At 35.8% G+C, this 24,623-nt stretch overlaps 1 protein-coding gene across 2 annotated transcripts in view; it reads right to left on the bottom strand.

The window, feature by feature from the left end:
• The window catches only part of OCA2 (OCA2 melanosomal transmembrane protein), a 183,289-nt gene that overhangs the window by 110,590 nt on the left and 48,076 nt on the right, over positions 1-24,623 (bottom strand). For both annotated transcript variants that reach the window (XM_056489564.1, XM_056489573.1), the window contains exons 7-11: positions 22,229-22,286; positions 21,307-21,379; positions 12,837-12,994; positions 12,268-12,350; positions 11,776-11,929 (exon numbers count right to left, since the gene is read on the bottom strand). In XM_056489564.1, coding sequence (XP_056345539.1) covers positions 11,776-11,929; positions 12,268-12,350; positions 12,837-12,994; positions 21,307-21,379; positions 22,229-22,286 — 526 coding nt within the window. The remainder of the gene's footprint in view (positions 1-11,775; positions 11,930-12,267; positions 12,351-12,836; positions 12,995-21,306; positions 21,380-22,228; positions 22,287-24,623) is intronic.

The raw sequence follows: 24,623 nt of genomic DNA, 5'->3' as shown, positions 1-24,623 counted from the left end.
AGCTTCCCACCTCCCATTCCAACTGCAAACCTTATAAACTCTTTGCTAAAAGGATGTCTTCACCATCACCTTTATTTTTGTCTGAAGAATACCTGGCAGTACTATCTTACTGCAACAACAAATGACAGGGTTCTCACCTTTTTCAAAGTAATACTAGTACACAGGCTACTGAAAACAATGCAGTCCAGATTTCATTCTTTAAAAAGCAGGATTCCATTTAGACCTCAGTGATACAGGACGTTACAAGGTTAAGAGATGATGAAATTGAAAAAAATGGGAGCGGATATTTACAGTATTTTATATAAAAAATCAAAATACCTAAAGCTGCAAGAGTTAAACAACAGTGTCAGCAACATAGATGTGTTGATAGCAACCTGATAGAGTCAATTCAGAATAAACAAATACTAGGAAAGGCTACTGTAGCAATTTTGTTTCATAATTCTCTGTAGAAAGTTTGTCTTGTGATTGCCTGCTGTGTGATAAATATAATGTGCTGAATGCTGACTCTAATAGTTTCCATACTCTTAATTCAGGAGTTCATTTTAAATTGAGATTAAAGCTACCCAAATAATTTATTCCACAAGTCTTTTTACTTGATATTAATTAACAATATACAGTTCCAGAACTATAATGCAAATTGGATTTAGAAAGCCTAGACCTTTCCCAGGTTTAAATTTATCTATTTGAAAGAGCTTTGGAATTTTTGCACTGAGTTAATCAAATCATTTGGTGGACCGCAACAGCATCATTATAAAAATTATTCTGAATTCCAAACACTAAATCTTGCATGGTGTTCCAGGAGGCAAAAGGAAAATATTTAGAAGCCAACTGAATTATATTTCCTGGGTGCTATTTTAGAGTATACCTTTCCCAGCTGAAACCCAGGACATGCATATTTCTAAAACATGTTTCTGAAGATATTTGGTAAATGATATATCATACCAAACATTTTATTTCCACAAGTCCTTTTTTATAAGTGATAAACTGCAACTGAAAGATGAGTGTCAATGATTTTAATGTAAGCTTCAACTGCAGCCCCTATTCGTTTATTATCCATTTTGTCTCCAGTGAAGCCTGTTTTATTAAACATTTTTATTTTACTGATAAACTAATTTACATTTGATAGGGCAGCAACATTGCTGCATTTCAACAAAGATGCAGTTATTGCCGAGCCTATAACCTCATACAGGTTTTATGTACTTTTCACCTACCTCCAGAATAGCTGGAGCTTATAAAATAAACAGCCAAATCCCTCTTAGACTTTATAAGTCTCTAGTTTATTTCTTTAGTCCCAGGGGACAAGGAGGGAGAGAAGCAAAATTTACCCTAGGAGAGCTTTTTTCTGACTTTTTGTTTTGTATCTATTCCTTGCTATGTTTTAATAAGGACTTATTGGATTAAAAGAAGACATCCTCAGCAGTGGAAGAGGTTTTTTCCACAATTTTTCCCAAAGATAATCAAGACAGTATTAGCCTGAACGCCTCTGAAAATGTGCTCCTCAGTCACATTCCTTGAAGGAGTTATCTTGTAATTTGTTGTCATATATTTTACAAATTTTGTGGTCTGCTTTGCCTTGGACTATTCCAGTTGTTTTAGCAGGTTACTGATGAAAGTGCTGTCTTTCATGTGTACACATATTTGATTCACTCTTAAGCAGATCAAAATAAGTGGATCAAGCAACCCCACATTTTGGAAAATTAATGCAGAAGTCTAACTAGCACCAGAAGCTGAAATCAAAAACAGACATTGCAGAAAAACAATGGTAATTTAGCTTTAAAGTTTAGGTAATTTTTCCTAATTGTTGAGCAACATGACTGAAAATTTGGGCTTATGACAGAAAACAAGATACACTACAAAGGTAAATTGCACCAAATTCTTAATTCATAGAAATTTGCTTTATTTCTGGCCAACTGTACAATTTGGACACAATAAAGCAATAGACTAAAAATTAATCTCATTTTTATAAGTCAAAATATGTCAAAACTGCATCACTGTGCATAAGTATGTCTTGTTTGGGAAAAAAAAATATCCTGGACCGAAAGTTCACTCATTTTTATAAGAAATCAGTGGTGAATCAATATTATAGTACAGCTATTTACATGAAATATGTGGCCAAGAGCAGTTAAGAGCATGGACTGGAGAAATCTGTGGATTTAGAACATTAGCACATCTTAGTACCAGCAGGCATTCTTATTCATTCTTTGCACAATAAATATTCATGCCTGTAACTGTGGAAATAATATTCCATATGCATTCATGTTCAATTAGCTCTTTCCAAAGACAAATACCCAACCTTAAATGACTATTTTTAAATGGAAACACCATTGATTCTGTAGCAAATTTTGTAATTTCTGAACATCTACACAACCCTAAGGAAAGAAAGCACCCAACTATGACATTCTGCTCAGATAGTGTGCCAAATTACTTATTCTGTTTTAATGTCAGTGGAGGAAGTCCTGGTATGACTTCCCTTAGGGAAAGTCATGGAAGGCAACAGTTTGTCACTTTCTAATACAATGCTATGCAATAAAAAACCATATAAGATTATTGTCTTAAATAGAAAGTGATTAAAAGTAGCACTATACAGTGTCCAAGAAAATGTCTGTATTCACTTTTATCCCTATGACATGTGTGCTGGTTTCTGTTAAGGTAGAGTTAATTTTCTTCACAGGAGTGGTAGAGGGCTATATTTTTGTATTTGTGTTTAACATAGGGTTGATAATGGAGAAATGTTTTTGGTATTGCTGAGCAGGGCTTTCACAGAGCCAAGGCCTTTTCTTGTTTTCCCACTGCCATGATGATCATGGATGCATGGGACATTGTGAGCCAGAACAGCTGACCCCAGCAGACCAAAGGGATATTCCAGACCATATGATACTGTGATCAGTGTATAAAGTGGAGGGAAGAAGGAGGAAGTGGGGACATTTGGGGTGGTGGTGTTTATCTTCCCAAGTCACTGTTCTGTATGATGGCTGAACACCTGCCTGCCCATGGGAAGAAGTGAAGTATTTCCTTGTTTTTCTTTGCTTGCATGCGCAGCTTTCACTTCCCTTATTAAACTGTCGTTATCTCAATCCATGAGTTTTCTAACTTTTATCCTTTTGATTTGTTCCCTGATCTGGTGGGGGAGCGAACAAGTGGCTTCCTGAAGCTGGGCTGCTGGGTGGGTTAAACTACAACAGCACATTAACTAGAACAAGCTAAGAAATACAGAGTAAGGATATCTTATGACTCTTGCCTAGGATAGGCAGCCTTGAAATTATGTGAATAAGTAACTGCATTAAGCTGACATCAGTTCTTTCTATACATAAAACAATGCAGAGAGAGAAAGAGACTTAAGAAATAAAATCCTTTTCTGTGAATAAATTACCAGATTAATCCATTCCCCTCTTCTATATCAAAAATCTATAAGTTGATTCTAGATTATGCAGAGATATTTGTTACTCCATAGCTCTGTCAAAGGCTTTGAATGAGCAATGGGCACAATTTACAATCTTTTCAGAGTCTATGAGTTTTCTGCCTCAGTTTTATCACTGCTTGCTGTTTGTAGAGGAATCTGAATGACTAAAGCTTCATCCTGATATGGAACATTGGATTAACTGGTTCAAAGTGGCCCTTGAATGATGCAAAGACAAACATACCCTTCATGCATGAGATGAAACAAACTATTTAATTTTCATGCCTTGGAAACTTGAAGAAAAAGTGAAGCTGGAGAAAAGAACGTAGAACTAGGTAGGAAGAAGGGAAGTATCATTTGTACAGATGATGGACAGAGGACCCAGAAGAGGGTTTAATCCTATTTGATGAGGGTCGAAATGACTGCTGAGCCTTGTTTTGAAATAACTTCTCACCTCACAATATTAAGGTAAAGAGGGATAAAATGGTATAACATCATGCCTAACTAATATTTCTATCATAATCATAAAAAAGAGAGAAGTTTGCCATACCTATATTGCTACAGTCGTAAGCAGATATTTTACAGACTCTATATGTTGGAATGGTTCTGATGTTAAGAAAATCAGTTTTATGTATCTCCAGAAAATTCCAGAAGGTAGTATCCAGTAACATCTGATAGCTTGATAGCCCCTTAGAGTCAAATTATAAAAGCAAATCTGTACTTGGTATGAATTTTGGGGTTTTGTCTTGTTATAGAAGTGAACAGGCACATAGAGAAATGAATGAACTCATGTTCTGTAAACCAGGGCCTTAAGCCCTGTCACATTAACAGAAAGGTGAGCCCTGCAGAAAGAGAGGATGGTGATCAATTTTATGTGCCAAAGCACCCATTCCTGTAAAATTTAGCTAAGCTAAACATGTTCTATAAGACTTAAGTTGAGATATAGTTATGAGCCAGTAAAGAGCCTAGAAGAAAATAAACCAAACTGCTTCTGTGGACCAACATGATCAAAGCCATTGTTTGCCAACAGGCTGGCCTAGTAACAAGCTTTCAGTCTTGCAAGGGTCAATCCAGTTCCCCAGCACCTACCTTAGCAGGTTTTGCTGATTCCATCCACTCCAAGTACTTTGATATCATTCCCAAAGCACATCCTCATTCTTTGTGCCCTAAAGATATTTGTGAGAACTGATAGACCTCAATTCAATTTGCAATTTCAGAACATTTTCTGAAACTGAAGAAAATGGCACCATTTGTATTTTCCCAGTTATCTCAGCATTCTTGATACTAATAAGACTGAGTGTTTCTAGCAAACAAATTACATGGACCAAATAATGAAATTTTACTTTCCCTGTCTGAATTTTTGTCAGCCCTCTTAAAATAGTAGGTTAACTCAACCATAGAGAAGTACAGTTGTGCACTGTGAACAGCAGCAGAGCAAGCTGCAGCACTTGCATTACCTTTGCAGGGACCTTTCTGCTCTAGCCAGCAGTTTCTCTGGAGAGCCTTTCATCCCTTGTATCTCCTGTCTTTTCTCACTCCACTTTTCTTCTCTGAATTTTTTTCCTCTCTAAATCATGTCATCACATCTCCCTTCAAGCCTGCCCCCTACGCTTTCAGTTTTTTCGTTTACTTTTGCCCTTGCTCTTGCTGAAGGAAAACATCATCTGAGGCCCCAAGAAAGAACTGAGTGGTTTTCATCCCTGTTTTTGTGCATTAGAAGTGTATGTGTGTTCTAAAACCTTGTTAAAATTTTAAGACTTCATGGCTCTCTACCCCTCTGGTTGCCGTAGGCAGGGTAGAAGCTGAATGGTAGCATTCAATTAAGCTAATCTAATGTTCTATTCCCTCTCTCAGACAGAAAGGAAACACACCAATCCACAAAATACATAGTATGCAAGCCAGGGCAAAACATTTGTATTTGCCAGTCTTTCACAAATTGAACAAAATACAGTTCAAAATTAAGTTTAAACAGCACAGAAAATAGCAAACAGCCATTTGAAAATTAGTTTTTGTATTTAGTTTGAAAATATGACTCGTATTATTTAAAAAAAAATAGCATTCTGTGAAAAGAGGAGCCTGACAACACCTTTTAAAGCAGACAATCCTACCTAGTCCTTAGAATAGTGAGCAGCACCATCCAGTGGCAATTTCTTTCCTATTTCATTTTTAATTAAAGACAGCTTACATGTTGCTGAAGTACCATACTGCCCAAAATAAGTGTTTTCTTTAAAGCACACATATTCAGAGCACAGCCAGAGTTCTACCAAGATAGATCTAACAATTAGGCAGGCAATAGTCAGTGTAAAATCAATATTCATATTGGATTAATAGCACAAAATTGTTATTATATCAAGCTGTTATCCAGCTGAGAATTTTTCTTGCTATTATATTGCATTTTTGTTTTAATTGAAACTCATCCCTTCCTTATTTTACAAATTTTTATTTCCTTTAAGCTTCCTTTCCTTTACTGTAGCTAGGTAAAAATGACTCATTTATCTTACTGGTGCTGGCTCTGTGCTTTTAGAGCCTCCTCATTGTTGGCAGTGGCTCTACTGTACACAAGCAGTAGAAAATCTGGTGCCTTGGGGGTATTGATAAAATCCTCCTCATAAGGAACCACTCACAATGCTCCTGCACAGCAGGTTGAAAGTAACTTTGAGCTTCTCAAAATGCACTGAAGATCAAAATATACAGAGGTCACAGCCTCCTCCTAAATTAGGGAAAGGCATAAGGGAATGACAGTAAAGGTTAATTGTCTGTACTGCTTAACTGGAAGCTCAATAATAGACTGATCTCTCTGGAAGAATATCTAGGGTACCACTTGTTGAATATTTCGCTCTGGGAGACAGGACAGACGGATCTGTCCCGTGTTTGGATCTCTTTGTTCAATCCAGTCATCCAGCATCTAACTCAGCAAACTTTACTGCACACCCTCAGTTCATGTCCTAAAACCAGTTCTTGTGGGCATGGCAAGAGTGCCCTCATTATAGTGCATGTTTTCAGGGGACGTATGGGGGGAAATAGACTTTTACATTATGGGGACTCCAAACAAGATCCAAAACCACTTGCTGCCCAGGGCAGATGAGGTTAGAACTGCTCCTGACAAAGCTAGATTTCTATTTAAGGTAAGTTTTATTACTGCATTTCATGTTCAGGTTTCATTACCCTGATTTAGGTTCTGTACAACCCTCAGAGTCCCAGTATTTAAAAGTTCTGGGTTCTTTTACTCCCTACCACCCCCAGACAGTGGGGCAGATAAGAGGAAATTCTTATTGTTGCCCAGGGAGTTATGGCTTAGACTCTTATTAAGGAAGGCATAAGGTTTTTTCTGATAATCTGTCCCTAATTTTCTGGCAACCTCTAAAGCACTGTTTTAATTCCCCTTCACAGTTTTTTATCCTAAAACAAATGGAATCCATAGAAGCAGGAATATATTCTCTCCAACAAAGGCCAGGGAGTGCATCAGCTATTATTTCCTTTTTTACACAGTCTTTTCCAATAACTGCTATGGATTTTCTTCTGTTCCTTTGCTGCCAATCTTTTGGGAGGACATATGTGGAGGTGGGAACATTCTAATCCACACTCTTCTCAGTCTGTATCTAAAGACAGATCAATACAAGAATGGATGGGAAGTGAGAAGCCATGCTGACTAAGCTGATCACTACTGTGATCAGTCACATTTTCTGTTACTTTTCTTATCAGAAAAAACAAATCTCCCTCAAGATTAGCCTGTTTCTATCACTTAAATGTTAATAGCCAAATGACCATTTCTCCTCTTTTCTTATTCCCTCTATAAAGCATATTTTTTGATACAAAATCTGGACTGTGCAAGTGTAAACTGCAGTAATAACAACTTATTCCAGTTGTAAAGATGTTTCCTGCCAGGAAACACTGGTTCAACCAGCCTACAATGACAGAAAAATGGTCAAACTAAAACCACATATAAGTTTTGTTCTCTGGAGCTAATTTCTGCTGGTTAAATGTTATTAAAAATCACTCTGATATAAGTTAAGGAAATTAAACTTAGGGGATGTTTATTCATAATTTAAATTAGTTAATAATGGAAAAGTAATATGGAGAGAAACTGACACAATCCATTTCCATTAAAGTAATGAAAATTGTGATTATAAACCCATACTTCATGTTAGTAAGAAACTAGAGCTTTTAAGGCCAGATCTTGCACTTTTCAAGTATTTGTGTTTTAAGAAGAAATACGGACATGTATATGTAAATGTCATTCAAGATGTCAGATCATTAAAATGCCATTTAAAAGATCCTGGCAAGATCTTTCTTAGGGCTAAATACAAGACAGAGTATGAAGCTAAATAATATCACTTGTGGTAAGTTCTATGGAGGCTCTCTGGATTTTCTGATGCTTGTTTCACTTTTCTGCTATTTGATGTGCTATTGGTATCTCTTTTTCTTTTTTTTCCAATTTTTAAAATTAGTTTAGTATAATAAATGTTATTTTGCCTTTTCTCCTGATTAAATGTAATGTTTTACAAAATAGCTTTTAAAATGCAATTACTTTCACATTTGCTTCTGCTCATTCAAGTATCATAAACAGCTAACACTGCATTTTAACAACAACACAAAACAAATATATTATGAAGGAAAAGTAATTAATTCATTTCAATTAATGAGCTCTATCTTTTAATAATTGATGTCTAGCATTCCTCCTTACATATTTCTAATGAATGCAGCTTCAACATGGCTGCAAATATGTAGTTAATAGTTACAAATGAGAGCTTTATCAATTCAAAAATCTTTTTTAAATGCCAGACACGCTTTAATGTTTTAACAGATATTTTAAAATATAGATGGGCAGATATTTAGCATAACCAGTATATTATCCCATTTTGTGTAGACAAAAACAGGAACAAGGTGAGAAATCAAAGGTATCTAACTGTATTTATCTGATATCTAACTAATCTAACAGACAGGGGACAATGAGATTTTAGCTGCACGACTTTTCCTTGGCCATGCCTGATGACCAGAAATGATACATCATTCAATTAATGGGCTACAAACAATCACCTTAGTTACACAGGAAAGTGCTTTTCTGAAAGAAATCATGGGACTCAAAGAAGGCAAAGGATCAAACACACTCAGCTGAAAGAACAAAGATGTTCAGAGCAGGGGCTTATAAAAATTAAATAATTTTCTAGCTTTTTTTTTTAAAAAATGTTTTCAAGTTTTCATTCCAGAGAATATACATATTTTAAAGATCAAAAATAGAAAAAGCCTGTCTGAAAATACATTGTAAACTGATTTAATACAGCAACATCAGCATAGAACTCTGTACATCCACATTTTGCAGCAGATGTCCCTGTAGACCAATGTGAAAGTATACTTGTAACCTATCTTAACCATGATTTCACACTAATCCTGAAGGGTCAGACAGTAGAGCTGTCATCAACAAAAGCAAATCTGGAACATTTTCTTTTTCTTTCTTTCTTTCTTATTTTAACATGTACTTTTTTGAATTTCCTGTTCAGTTTATGCTTTCAAGAACAAAATTAAATACTTTGTGATTTTCAACAAGTCTATAAAATACTATAGATTAGATCAAAGCAAAAGCAGCTGAAGAAGCTGAATGTGTTTCTCCTTTGGGACAAGGGGAGAGAATAGGAGACTGAAATGCCAAGAAGGAACAGATTGATATTTGAAGAAAATAATTTTCAAGAGAATTAATATCTCATGAAAGAATAGATGATTGCATAAAGATGAAAAAAAACCAGAAAGAAAATAGCCCACAAACTTCAAACAAAAAAACTAAGGTATGACCAAGTAAAGAGAGTTAAAAGAAATATACAAAAAATTTCAAGAGGTAGAGTAGTAGAATTGTGAAGTAAGAAAATATTCATATTTGTGGTAAGCCTGAAACCAGAAATCATTGGGAATTAAACAGGAAAGGAGGCATCTTCTTTTATCAGAAACATATTTGTATTTTATGAATATATAAAATGAAATCAGTTTCAAAATAAATATAAAATAAATAAAATAAAATAAATTCCTGAAGAAATGAAGTTCAACAGCTTGCTTTCTGAAGAATAGCATATCCTGAGACCCACTGACAAGGAGGAGTGCTTAATTTAGACATTTGATGCTAACACAGAGGCAAACAGCTGCCTCAAAATAGATTTTACCCTGTGTGTTTACAGTGGTAAAAGTTTGGAGAACACAATTGTTTACAGTAAATGCACTCCAGTTTCTAACTGGAACCTCTTGCTTGACAATCTCCCATCATCCTGTATCTGCAGGGTGCAGAAGCTCTTGCAGCCTGTTTTGCACAGTCCCTGGTGACTAAGGTAACAAAGAACAAGAGGACAAGGGCCAGAAAGGATTAAAAGATGAGGACAGTGGGGATGAGGAGGCTGTGGGCAAGATCCATGATTCATGCTGAGGAAATAAGGGCTGTGCAGGAAGAAAAAGGGGCTCTTGTGATTAATAACAAATAAAATACTTCCTTTTTCTTCATTTTTAAAGAAAATATTTGAAAATTTAGCTCTAAAACTGGTTTGGGTATCCACAGTGTCTGAGTTTGAAACTGTATTGCAAATAATAATTAATAAAATACAGGAAACTAATATAGACTGATAAAAGATGGGGAGCAGAGACACCAAAAATGAAAATCTAATAGAGACAGCTCCTGCAGTAACACTGATTTCTCCAACAGTGATTAACAGCTAAAGGGATAGAGAGTGCAATGAGTTGAGAAAGCAGGACTTCAGGCACTGAAGTTATAAATACTAAATATGATGAAAGCCACTATTACATATTCTGACAATATTAACATCCATTGCTTGCAAGAAATCCATGAGGGGACCATAGAACTTTAAAGCTAAGAGCTTAGAATTTACTCTTGTAGCATCTGTCATTCCTATAGATGCTATGGAGAAAATGGCTAATATCATGATGCAATATGTAGCTTTCCACATTCTAAAGCTAAAAAAAAGTTTACTTATGAGTATTTATTTCTACCTTTGTACTTGTGGAAGTAATTTTTCTGCCAACAATAGAAATCTTTCCTTGATATTTTTACAGAAACAATAATTTAATGAGCTGATTTAAGGCTTTTTCTTAAAAATAACAGGAAAATTAATTCTTTCTCTGGCTCTGCTTTTCAGTTTCAAGCCTTTATTTCCTTTTCCAAAGCAGATTTTCAGGATTCGAACACAAAACACCCTTTTACATACATTTCAAACCTGATGTTTTTGCAACTGCTAAAAGGTTGCATAGTTGGGGTTGGGGATTTAGGGGTGGGAATTTTTTTTTTTTTTTTTTTTTTTTTTTTGGTTCAGTTTTTTAAAAAAAAAAAGTTGCACTTAAAAATATTAAGACCATTTTGGTGCTGTGCTGCATGCCTACACATATTTATAGAAAAATCTAGTCCAATCCCCCTCTGCATTTAATGTACCTCTTAGTTCATTTATAATGTACACAGAGGCATTTATAGGTTTAGAAAGAAATAACCATTGCTGAACAACATAATCTAAATGTCTAGAGCATCTGCTGTGTTGTGTGCATCCATTATTGGTATTTGATTAAGTGAAGTTCTGCAGCTTTACCATTTCAACAGAGTGAAAAGCTCAAAATATAAAATGGATGTGGATGAAAAACGAGTATGCTGGACATACATGCTGTGGAGCACCTTATAGACTTGATTTCATTCATTTCTTTGTTTCACACTAATGTAAATTAGGTGTAATTCTGTTTAGAGAACTGACAGCGTGGATGCTCATATGAATTAAAAATAAATTTTAAAAGAATATTTATCCCCATCTGCAATTTATTTTAAGGTAACAGTTAGTGCTTTCAGTTCAAAGGATTCAGTTCTGTACTATTTATGATATGTTTTCCATTCTGTCCCTTGACTTCATATTGATTCTGGCTCCATTTCCTCTCCAAATAATACAGTCAAAGAATGCCTAGAAGTCACTTATTAGAATATATGTTCATTTTAACCTGTTAAAAGTACTCTAAGTTCATAATTTGAGGTATGTTGCAGAAGGCAAATAACGAAATTTTTCTTTTTCCTTATCTTAAAAAATAATTAACTTAGAAAGAAATTTTCCACACCTTTCACAATTCTGACCTATTTTTACTCTCACAACAAAACTACAGTTCTGTTGAAATATTAAAAAACTTATAGAACCTAATAGAAAAATATACAAGATCACAGTAACATTGAAAGGACTTGGCAAAATCACTTACAGTGCAGAACAATTTCTCCACATGTATCTTATTCATGTCATTAGCAACACTGATGGTGCATGAAGAAGTTATATACACACTTTAAAATTATATCAAACTTTTCTTGTGCTCCACTTATAACTTAGGGGAAAAAAACAAATCCAAGTACAAAACTGACTTACTTCCAATATGATCAGCACGTAGACACCTACTAAGATGATGGATGCAACTGTTACTTGTGCCTCTATATTTGCATGAAGATACTGATGCTTCATGGAGAGAGGAACACTTCCAGATTCCTGCAGGAAAGCTTGAATGTTTATGAAGATGGTGCCTCTGGTGAAAGAAAAAGAAGTTTTGTTTATTCCTGGAATGAAATACCTTTTATTTGTGCATTAATTTTATATTGAGTACTTATCAATGTACTTGCTATATCTTTACACAAGGAAGCAACTCCTCAAACATTTTCAAACAAATTCTATCCTTCTAAAAGGTAATGTTTAGAAATTAACTCAAGTACAAACCTGTCTTGTAAATACTTTTAAAGAACAACAAGGACTCATCTTTCCCTGCCCTTCTGAAACATGCAGTGATAATTATTTTTAAAATGTTATCTTAGTCAAGCCTATGGCAACTACTTCTTCAATGCATGATTTTTCAGTCTCTTAGCCAACCTGTTTGGTATCTGAAAGGTTCTAGTAGTGATGATCTGCTGATTTCTTCTTGAACTTAAGGGTAGAGACCAGTTGTACACCACCTGCAAGAGAGTCATATTCAGCAATATTAGCAGGAGTCAGTTATAGTGATATGTCTCTGATGCAGGGTTTTATTCCTCCTTTTCTCACTTCTGTCCATTTTCGAGATTTTTTTGTGGATCAGGCATAAAATCAGTCTAAATTAATTCCCCCTGATTAGGCTTGTTACGTGTGCTTTGATTAAACTAACTCATCCTCATATCTTCATTCAATCAGTGAAGTGAGAGACACCTCCAGGATGTCCTCCAGAGGGAGGATGCCAAAACACACTTTGCATGGAATATAGAGAACAAAATTTTAATGCAGGAAGCCCAGAGAAGCTGTATAAAGGCAAAAGAAAATGCAACTCTAATTACAGTAAGTTTTCTAATGCTGAAATAGAAATTTTGCAGCAAGAAAAAGCATGGCCACTTAATCCACACAGTGGTGATGGAAATAAGTGATAAACACATCTCAGAAAAAGTGAGAGAGAATTTAAAGACTATTACCTGCTGCTGGCGCCTCCTCCTTGATCCTGTGTCTTCATTCTGGCTGATCTGTACTATGATGTATTCCTCTGTTTGCTCATTAACTACTTGTGCCCCAAATGGGCCTCCTATGTCTAACTTCAACAGAGCAGAATCACGAAAGTCAGTCAGATTCATAGCTGTTAATAATGTTGTTAAGGTGCAAATGACTAAATTTTCCACTTTCCAGTAAAAATGAGTATAGGCTGTACAAAGATTAGTCAATTTACACTGAAAAAGTACACTCTTCAGCTAAAATGCCTCAGGATTTTTGAAAAGAGCAAAACAGATGTCTACTTCCTCTCCAAGTAGTAGTGTTTTGACCAGTTTCCTAATAAAAAAACGAGTTACAAGTTCAGAACAGATATATCTTCCCCAGTGACTTTTCTGATTGCCAGTGCTTTCACCTGATCTATCAAAGCTTAAAAATAGCATACAGAAATACACAGAGAGACAGAGAAGTAAAGCTCTTTAAGTACTTGTACTAGATGAAAGGCTGTACCATTAGCTCAGCAATTGAAACATCACAGAACTTGTACTGGTGAAAACAATGTAGAAGCTGCAGAGGATTTTGCCTGACAATTTGCTTTTTGGTCAAAGTTTTGCCCACAGTGTTACAAATATATGAAAGATATTTTCAGCTTCCTCTGAGCTGAAGTACTCACAGACTCTTACTACTCTCAGCTCCCTCATCTACTTCTTTTTTCTTGAGATATCTCCCATGAAGTGCAGTCAAACTACACTCCTAGTCTAATATGATTGAGAAATCAGCCAACCATCCACAAATCCATTGGAAGTCTGGTTCTATTAGTCCAAATCCATCTAGGGTTTTTTAAACCCAGTGTTGTAACAGTCCACTTCTGGCATGGCTGAAAAAAACCTTCCCTGTGCTTCGGTGGGTGGGGAGGAGAGGGAAAGAGGAAAGCTCAAGCTTTTAAACCCTTCATAGTTTGTTTGTTACTACAATAGAGCAATATTGTAAGTGTTTTGCTCCTGTCTGTGAGAGATAGAAAGCTAAGGCATCATCAACAAAACAAAAAAATCAAACAAACCAAAATAACTCCTTAGTTTTACACACACATTCTATTGAAACCATGAAACTTAATCACTTGCTTGAATATCTTATGGTTTTAACATCTAATATTTCATTAAGCATACTATAAAGAGAGAGTAAAATGTACCAAATCATATACCCAACAAAACAATTTTCCCAATAAGATGTTTTGTAGCCCTCAAAACTCAGAGATTTGAACAGGAAAAGAAAAAACTCAGGCTAGTTCGAGGACTCAGGGCAGTGCTGTGCTCTGTCCTGCTTCCCATGACCCCTAGGAAGATCATCCACATTAAGTCCATGTGTAATGGGGAAAGATTTGGGAGATTATGAGGTCCTTCTGGGTCTAGAAGAGAGTAATCTCCCACAGTAACCAAAAAAAAAAAAAGAAAACAAAAAACAAAAAACAAAAACAAAAACAAAAAACAAAAAAAAAAAAAAAAACAAACAAAAAAAAAAAAACAACCACCACCAAAACCCCTAGACCTACTACTAGGTGAGTAGACAATGCATTCAAAGTGATATAAATGTCACCTTGCTTAGCAAGGCAAGCCAAGCAAACACCACCAGTAACATCCACATTCCATTAATTAAAAAATTAAGCTCCCAATCATCTTAAAGGAATCGCACAGTAAAGAATAAAAAGATAAACTCACATGTAACAAATCAGGAGACAAGTCCACTCATGGAATTTACACACACAACTCTTGGCAAACATAAACAGAAATTAAAACAGTTCTCTTCTGTTTCTGAAAGTTTTAAATATTATTTGGCATCACAGGTTTCTTTTGTGATATTATGAAAGTCTCAATAGGAATTGTATCTATACCTTTAACTAGAGACATTAATTAAACCTTCTAAAAGGTCTGCTGATCTGAGGTCAGTAACCCTAAGGTTTGGGACAGCTTTTGATAGTCGGTTTTTCACCAGGAGTGTAGCCACTTATGTCTTGAAAAGTTTCAGGTGCATATAATTATGGCAGCTTCCTTTTAAGCAATACTTTTAAAATAAATCCTGTAATTACCTAGATGACACATTCAGGAGCTATTAGAAAGGATGTCTAAAATTAAACCTTATTTTCAAGAAGAGTGGCTCCTTTCTTCTTTTCCTCTACAGATAAGGATACTTTTTCCATTCCATTCTGTGCACTTATAAAACCATTATAAAGAGCCAAAAGAAAAAAAAAAATTAAAAAAGAAAGGTTCTCTTTTGATTGCAAGAACAACAGAACATCATTCTGCATCAAGGCCCTCAAATCCCATCAGAGTTATCTTTCTCCAAACATTATTTAGGGACTCTGTCATAATTCCATTGTTAGACTGCAGCAGATCGCAGCCTTTATGAAAGGTGGAATCATAATAAACAGAAGAAAACTTCAGATGTGCTTACATGAAAAAATACGACTTTTTAAATCAGGCTGCTCTTCAGAATATTGTTGTTCTGCCTCACCTTGGTTTTATTTTCCCTTAAACTGCCAGAACATGACTTCCTCTAAATTTTAATCATTCAGATATGGACAACTTTTTGGAAAACTCTCTTTTTACTTCTAATATTCCCTTTTATTCTGCAATTTAATCATGCTTTTCCTTTCCTGAACTTTTTAATTTTTTGTAATGTGTCTTGCCCCCTTAAAGCAAAAAAATCTCCCCAATGAGATTTACAGCCAGAGGTGGGATTTTGTATTTCACTTCAGCTAAACTGCTTCATTTTGACACAGTTCTATTCTTGAAATCACATTATTGCTGTGAATTAGTCTTTCAAGGGATTTGGGTTTGTGTTTGCTTTGTGAAGCATTGCACTGTGGCTGTGTGTATTTACACCTGGCACCAGAGCAGGTCTGCTGCTCCCAGCTGAACCAAGAGCCCTGTTTCCTGGTTTTCTGAAGAGGTTTTGAGGAGTATGTGAATGTCACCTCATGTTACTTTATTTTTATGTGGCTTATGTAGACAACATGATGGAATGGGATGCAGTGGTTAAACACAAAGTGGTATTCATTCACCACAGTTCATGCTCTTATACTTTGGACATCTGCATCTAATGATTGCTTCCATAAAAGTGATTGTAAGATAGAATTCATTGCTTCATTTTGGACCACTACATGAAGATGAGAATAATTACTCATGAGGAACATTCATTCTCTTATTTAACTACAAAGAGAGCCTGGGGTGACTAACTCAGGAATGGCTGAGTCAGTCCCCAAAATACTGAGCCCTGATATGCAATTATTTCAATATGTACAGAGGCAGCCAAAAAGCCCTGTTTGACAGAGATTCTCTGTTCTATTTGCATGGAGATGGCTAACTTTATGTTTGCTTTAAAATCTATTTGTATATCCTGGTCTGTATATTGTAGAACACACCTTGAGGATGCTATGTCTGTGGATTATTTTTCAGCAAGCTTCTGAGGTAGTCATACACCATTCATCCTGATTTATGGCCAGGTCACTTATGCTAGTTTCTCTAGGATATTACCATTTTAAAAAGACCTTTTCCCTGAGTTTTAGCATCCATTTTTGCATGTTGTCCTTAACTGGTGTTATTTGTGCATTAGTATTTGTGCTTTTCATTTTTTTTGTTTCTTATCTCTGTTTGTAGCTGATGAGGTTTTTTCTACATCATCCCTTCACAGTATAACAAGTTGAACCACACACTTCTGTCCCTGTTGGTTTCCTCATCTGATGAATGCTCTATAAACTTCTAATTTTCCCCCTTTTTTGAGTGCCAGTAATCCAGTTCCAATATTGTCTACAGTGGATGCATCCTTTCTCTCTGCTCCATCAGTTTGAGAAGCTCTGTAACAAACTAATTTCTGCAGCATTTTATCAATTGTGCTTTGAGATTTTGCTTCTCAGCTGCCTCTGCATGTGGTCCTGGTCTTCATCCATCTATTTAACAGCTTGAACATTGCCTGCAGGCCTAAATGCTTAGTACGTTTCCAACAGCATGGAAAACAGAAACGATTTTTAAATGCTTTCTGCAAGGAAAAATTATGGAGGAGAGTCTGCCAGTAGAGAACTAGAGTAACAAAATTTAAAAATATTCAAAGGGGAAAAAGAATTAAAGGAATTAGAGAGGTTTTGTAATTAATTATATTAATTTATGCTCCCTGGAGAAGAACCTTCAAGGAAGCTGAAAATCCTGCTAAAATGTGACTATATTATTTGCCTTACAGTCCTTCTTTCTCTATATTTATATATATACTGTTCTATATATATTCTATATATTCTAAATATATTTCTATATATTTCTCTATATATAGTTCAAGATGTGGGAAATGTTGTTTTTCATATCACTAATGGTCGGTATGATTCCAAATTTTCTAGTGACCTTTCCTTGCTTCATGATTAACAATTGCATCAATAATGCATATTCATGCAGAAATCATAAAAATTCATACAACTTTAGCAAGGAATTTTACAATAAGGGGTCTTAAGTTTGGTTCTCCTAGAGACTCCTCATCCATATGAGGAATTGTTCTAAATAGTTCCACTGAATCCAAAGAAAAGAGAAATCTAGCCTATGATTTAAAATTCAACATATTTTTACTATTGAGATACATCTTGGACTTTCTGAATTTTAGACCTCAATCCTAGACTGGAAGTGGCAAAATCTCTTATGGAGGGAATGGAGGTACACCCATGGAGATGGCCCCTGTCTAGTCAATTTTTATATCTCTGGTTTTGTCTGGTTTGAAGTAAGCAGATAACCATTCAGGTGTGACTTCAGGTTATGTATTTTTATTGAGTTTTATTTTGAATATAAGGAGCAAGTGAGTAAAAAACTCTTCACAGAGCGTGCTGTGAAAATATTTAATTTTTAAAACGTCATCCTTTGCTCCAAAAATTTTACTGGGGAGATATCAAACACTTAAATAATCAGACAATCAGATCAGGACTGAAAGACTTTAAAATATATTTACAAAAATGCAAGCTCCTTGGCCAGGCTCAGGAATAATTCACAGTCAGCTCCCCTGGTAATTTCTGACAATCAGTTCAAAAAAGGAAAATTAAATTGCTTTGCCCACACTGATCTAACCTTCCCTCACCTGTAACATGAACAGGCACAAGTACAAATGTTGAGAGGGAAGAAAAGGTTGTTACTGAAGCAGTTGTCAGGGACAGAGTAAAAATGGAAACTCATATTTCAGCAAGGTAGGTGTGAGATCCACTGCACAGAAATGAGCTGAAGATTAACCATTTTTTGTAAAAAGAAAATATTTCTACTATTGAGAAGTGTAGAAATAGCTATAACTGTATGAGATACAGTGAAAGAAAGACATTTCTTTAAATGCAGTGAAATAGTAAACAGTTTGATTGTACAATTCCTTAAAAACATGATGAATCCAAATTACTTTTTAATTTCATAAAGCCTAGTTCAAGTCAAAAAGTTTTGCTACAGTTGTCCATTCCCCATTGATGGTCAACAGCTTAAAATTTGCTTAGATCAGGGCAGTAGTTATTAGAAAGAAAGGAATGAATACAAATTATATTTAGCACTTCAGAAAATTATTAAGGTCTGAAAATGTATGTAAGTTGTGGAAAAGAACAAGAATACTTCTCATTCACTCTTTGATCACCCAGTTAATGGAGAGAGATCTGAAGTTCTGAACAGCCAAAGAGTTAAGAAAATGAGAATGTTCATGTCTTAGAATAGGTATGTGTAATTAAACAAAGAAATGCTGGAATTTATTCAGACTCTATATCTCGTCTTCTATCATCTTAGTAATTAAACATGTTCTCTCCTTAACATACAGCCTTTGAACAAAAGATCTGAAAATGCTTCACACATTTTACATCAACAGTGATATTGAATCTTGCTTCCTGCAGAAAGGGTCCTCTAGACAGGCTTCAGTATAAACCTACTCCTTTCTTGTATTATAGAGCTGACTGTTAGAATTTTAAAAATTAAATAATAAATATAAAAAAATCCCAAGTGTTTATGCTCAAAGAGAGACATTACCATTATTTTGAAAAACCAGACTAAAATCACTGAATTTATGTCTGGTGCCTATAAAGAAATTAGTATTTTAAAAACAACAACAAAAAAAAAAAACCAAAACCACCAAAACCAAAAACAAACAAACAAAAAAACCCGAACCAATCACACACAAAATTACAGACTCAGAAAGCTTCTGTTAATTCACAGGAGGCAAGATGTTGTTTCCAGAATCTGCAGCCAGCACATCTCAGTGTTACGTGCCAGGTTTGTGCCCATGGGGATGGACAAAGCAATGGGAGATACACTAGTAATAAAGGGCTAATACTAAAGAAGGTAATGGGAAGAAAAATAGCTAGAGTAAAACCAAACCAGAGATAAAGGTATAGCAACACAAACAGGGATCTCATCTGAAAATCTCCACAGCAGCTAATGAAGGCCTCCCTCAGCACCAGATAAGAAAATTCCTGCCCCTGAACAAACCTGAGATCTCATGGGCATGGCAGAAAAAACAAAAATATCCAGGTGATACCAGGACGACAAAGGACATGAAGTCCAAAAGTAATTACTTGATTTGTTTTTTAAAAATATTTCACACTTTACTTTGACTTTTCTAGTGTATGGAGATACATTGTATACTTGAGCACACATTCATAACATATCAATGTGCTTGGGCATTTCTGGAAAGAAACAGAATGAGAGGAAGGGGTTAAATTTTTTTTTAAATAAATACATAATGGTTAGTACCTATTCAACACTTCTAAACAGCTTTTGAAGCACAAGCAAGAGGTAAAGTGTGCTCATTTGCATAATTTGGCATGAGAAGAGCTAAGATACTTATTTTCCACCCAAAGTCTCATATGATAACCTCCAATGGTTTTGTGATGAGGACTACAGCAGCACACCTGAAAATCTACCATTAAATTCTTGTAGTCATTCAGAGAGTAGCAGGTAGTGCCCAGCACAAACTGCATCTTCAACACTGCTGCCTGAATGGTTAACATCACCTAGGCCTAGCCAGGAAGTGGAATACTTTCTTCATTCTGTAACAAAGTGGAAGAAAACTGCAAGAACTTACTGCTGTGCAAATGGAGACTGACAGTGACAGCAAGAGGATATTCGGGATTGCTGGTGCCTTTTCCAAAACTCTTTTAGAAATGCAATCTTCTCCTTGACTCTTCTGCTTGAATTACTATATCACCTTGAAAAAGAGGCATACTTTGCTGGATTGCTTGCCTCTCACTTTTCCCCAGCTCAGTGACATCAGACAGCAGATTGAACATCCAGTTTTCAAGACACATTACACAAAGTAAAAAGCTTTAGCTTCGGGTTTGTCAAGTAAGAAATGGAAATGCTATGTTCTGACTGTCTGACAGCTATTTGTCTCAAAGTGTCCTGACATGATAGCTAAAACATGAAGTACAGGATGTTTCTCTAAAATCCCAGTCCCAACTGCAGTTCCCTGAAGCAAAGGGAATGTTTGGTTGCCGAGTTAATGTATACAATGCAAAAGCTATGAGTCCAACCCAAGCGTGGAATTAGAGGAAATCCTTAATTTATGCTATGACAGTTGACTAGAATTGAACTTAAATACTCACTTTCAATTCATCCTCATCTGGCAGATAAGGCTGTGACAGCCATGGTACTGTGCAACACTACACCACCACAGGAGATTTCAACAACAGTTTCAAAGAGGACCAAAAACACTAATGTGAACAGAATATTGATGGGAGTTTACAGCTGAAGTTGTCATTGGTCCTACTAAAAGTCTATTTCCTTCCCTCCAAAAAGCAATCTCAACTTTTAATTAGAAATTACCCTAAAGCACTAATATTTTTTCTCATTTACCCTACTAATTAGTGCACTATATAGTGTCATTATTGGTGACAGTGAGAATGCTAATAATTAAATATATTTAAAATGGACTCTCCCTGCCCAAAGCTATGGAACTAATCAGTTATACAGAAGAACAAAGCATCTCAAAAATGAAAACCTACTGCACCTTTTCAAAACAAAGCACCTTGCAGGAGTTTATGAAATTTATCTATAGGTGCATCTTCTAGTGAAGTAAGAGTCAAGCAGATTTCTGACCAGACTGATTAAACTAGAAATATAATGAGAAGAAGAAATGTAATTTGTTTGCAAAAGTTTTTGTTTGTTTACTAACTGAGTGTTCATCCCTCAAAGATTTTTCACATTCAGATCTATATTCATCTTTGATGAATAATTTTCATTTGGGGTTGTTCTACTGCTTGTTCTTCTAAACAGCTGCTTGGGCTGAGACAAGTGTCATTCAGTACAACTTGGAGAGGGAGCACTTGATCCTGTGTCAAAGGACAAGCCTAAATGAAGCCAAGGTTCTGAGAACACCCAGTCCTCTCAGGATATAAGACAGAAAATACAGATCCTTTCAACTACTATATCAATGAAACTCCAGATCAGTTTTATTTCAATGAAAGAAGGATACAGAAGCTTTCCAGAGATGATACGGCAAACATCTGCCAGGGCATACCTTGATCTGGATAAATGCCAAATAAAATCTAGGGCAAGGATAAAAAATAAACATTCATTAGTAACACAAAAACTGCAAAAGACCTTCTAAACTTATCTCAAATACTTTTAAAAGTTCAAATTGCACATTCAGTTGTGAGATTGTTTCAGGATTTTTAGGTATAATTCCATCACAGCTGAAAAGCACCTCTGGGGTACTTAACAAGGGGAAGTAATATTCCTTCTGTTAATTTACAGCCAAAGTCACATATTTTATGCACTTTTTCAAAATATCTCTTTGAACAATGGTGTAATCTTCAGGAAAGCAACACCCACACCTGGGGAAATACAGTGTCATCTATTTTCTTCCCAAAACAGAAGCCCTGCTATCCAAAAAGGAGCTCCTCACAGCCATTAAAACAATAAACTTTAATTCTTTGACAGTCTACACTGTCAGTCCAAGATTTTGCTGATTTTGAAGATTTTGTTAAGGGAGGGCAGCACTTTGTCCACCTGAAGAAGATGCCAACCTCCCCATCACTTTCTGCCTTTGACACTGTGAAGAACTGCTGCTGCTGCAGCATCCTCTCCAGCACAGCTTTCCCTATGAGCATTCCTCAGGTGTCAGGATCAAAAGATCCATCCTAATTTCAACAAGCATCCTTAATGGACCTACAAATTCGGGTTTAAGTTGCTTCTTCCTCCAACTGGCTTGCTTACCCAGCCATATTTTCCTGAGAGGTGACTAGTGCACCAAATAGGAGTCTGATTAGACATGAAGCCCTGCACATTTTTTGCCTCTAGACACTTTCTATGTTCTAAGAGAAAATATCATAGCTAGTTTTGAACTAATTCTAAAGAAATGGGGGCCAGAAGAAGGCTACAAATTCAATACTTACCGAGCAGACAACTACAAAGATAAAGAGGCCTGTAACTTTCAGGAATTTTAGACAGCATCTGAAACACAAGGAAACATGTATTTACTATCTGGTTAGTTTAAAACAGCCTTTTCTGTTCTCTTAACAACTCTGACATTTCAGAAACATAGTGGTAAGCACATATGGATGATAGTACATCACATCAGAGTACAGACACCACGAAGCAAGGTCAGCAGGGGCTCGGGATGCCTTGGTGACTATCAGGGCTGCTGCACCAGCTCTGCTCCCAGATGGATCTCAATGCACAGAAAGGGAACTTGCCCCTGGGAAAATCTAAGGGAAGGCTGCAGAATGAGCTAGTGCTGGATCCTGGAACCACTTGTCCACTATTGCTGCTGGCCCCTGACAGACCCAGATCCCCCTCAGCTCATTCTTGTCTCTCCCTGGGAGGCAAAGGAATATTGCCATCACAGGGAGGTGGCATGGCTGTGCTGAAAGCACAGCTTGTTGCATAGACAGATGGCATCATGAGTGACTTCCTCAAAACTGGACTTATAATACACACCCTGAAAAGTATTAGAAAAAGCAGTTTGAAGACAAGAACAAGCTTTAAGAATCTCCTGAGTTTACCAATATCTTTTAAAACCAGATATACTCCATGAGCATAAATCGACTAACAAAACTAGATGTTTTTTTCCAATACACATCTGTGCTCACTGAAGGAGTGCCCTGCTCTGGAAATGAGATGCCATAAAATATTCTGGATTGTCCAAGCTTACTACTGAGTGGGTTAGGCAAGAATAACTAAATTAAAATGTGGATGTTGAAATGCATGGACTTGAGAAAGAAATCTTAAGATTTAGCATTATAAATCGCCATTCTTTTGATCTTACTCACAAGACAACCAAAAATTTTCTGACTGGCCATCAATGTTTTAATGATGCCCTAATTTACAGAAGCCTTTCTGTTGATTTGACCTCCTTACATAGTTTCATTTTGAAAACATCAATATTCTTATTCTGTTTTTTTCAAAAATAAATATTCAAACCTTGTTTTTCTGACAGAATGACAAATGCAAGGCTTGATTTAAACCTGATGACAAGCAAGCAGGAAAACATTTCAAGTTACAAGGATAATTAGTTGAAAAAGGAAGGGTGCAATAAAAAGCTGCATTGACAGATGCTACAGGACAAAATATTAAAGCAGAATAGTCTAAAGAATGTTATAAATAATTTTAAATCACAGTGGAAATTAGTCCCTAAGTCAACTCATTGACAAAAAGAAATGTAAATGACTGGAAACCCATTTTCAAAAACATTGTTTTCCAAAGTTTCCCCCCTCTTTAAAATTTTCCAAACAGCAGCTAATAAAAAACAGCAGCTAATAAAAATGTGTTGTCACAAACTGGTACAAAGGGGCTAAAGTCCTCTGTTAAATACAAGTGGTAACAACTTTACCCAAACTTTGCACAGCATGAAAATCTAGAGAAGGCAGAGGAAGAGGAGAAGGGAGCCAACTAGGTGGCTTCTAGAAATTCCAAGTAGTCCTGCTCTACTGAAAAACAAGATGGCAGAGAGAGGAAGAAAGTAATACAGGTATGAAAAGAAAGGAATTATGACACGAGCCATTATCAGCACTTCATCACAGATAACTTCTTCTGGTATTATGTGATTTATGGAAAACATTTAGCTTAGTCATAGATCCTCTATCCTGCTTGTCTGTTCTGTCCATCTCTACATTACGGTTTCATCCTGGAATTTTGAGAATTTACTGTGTTATGAATTAATAAATTGTAATCTAGACCGGTTCAATTTTTATGTAGTTCATATTATTTTGTTTGCACTTTGGACTTACAATTTATAATTTATAGTAATACTTAAAGTTATTATTTAAAAAAAAAAACCTTGATTTTAAGACACAAGTGAAATACAATGTTAGTTAAGCATTTATAAATTAATAACCACTTGTTTGTAAATAACAAACTCATCCAAAGGAGCTGGAAAAATGTAATAAAAACAAGGTTTTGGAAACGGCTTTAATAAATATATGATTTAGAAGGGTCTTTTCCTTCCATCTGTTTGTTTTCATGGCATTTTTTATTAGGGAAGCAGCATTTTTAACAGCTTACATTTGAGACATGATCAGCTTTTGACTCACCCGTGGTTTGCAATCTGTCTCTTCCTACAGTGCTAATCTGGCACAGCGATGCAAGTACATGCCCCGTGCCAAATCCTGTGCTGATATATGCCTCCAATACCATCCTATCTGACTTCAGCTGGAAATGCATGGAGTATAAATCTATGAAGAATTTCACCCCTTCTTCTAAGCCAAATGATTTTTGATCTGATCTGCATATGCTGTTGGGCAGTTTAGCTTCATTTGCTATCTCAGCAGTGTTATGCTGGTTTACAACAGC

The sequence above is a fragment of the Oenanthe melanoleuca genome, chromosome 1, assembly GCF_029582105.1.
Source record: "Oenanthe melanoleuca isolate GR-GAL-2019-014 chromosome 1, OMel1.0, whole genome shotgun sequence".
Lineage (NCBI taxonomy): Eukaryota > Metazoa > Chordata > Aves > Passeriformes > Muscicapidae > Oenanthe > Oenanthe melanoleuca.
The sequence above is the reverse complement of the archived record's forward strand: the minus strand, read 5'-3'. Positions and strand labels throughout refer to the sequence as shown.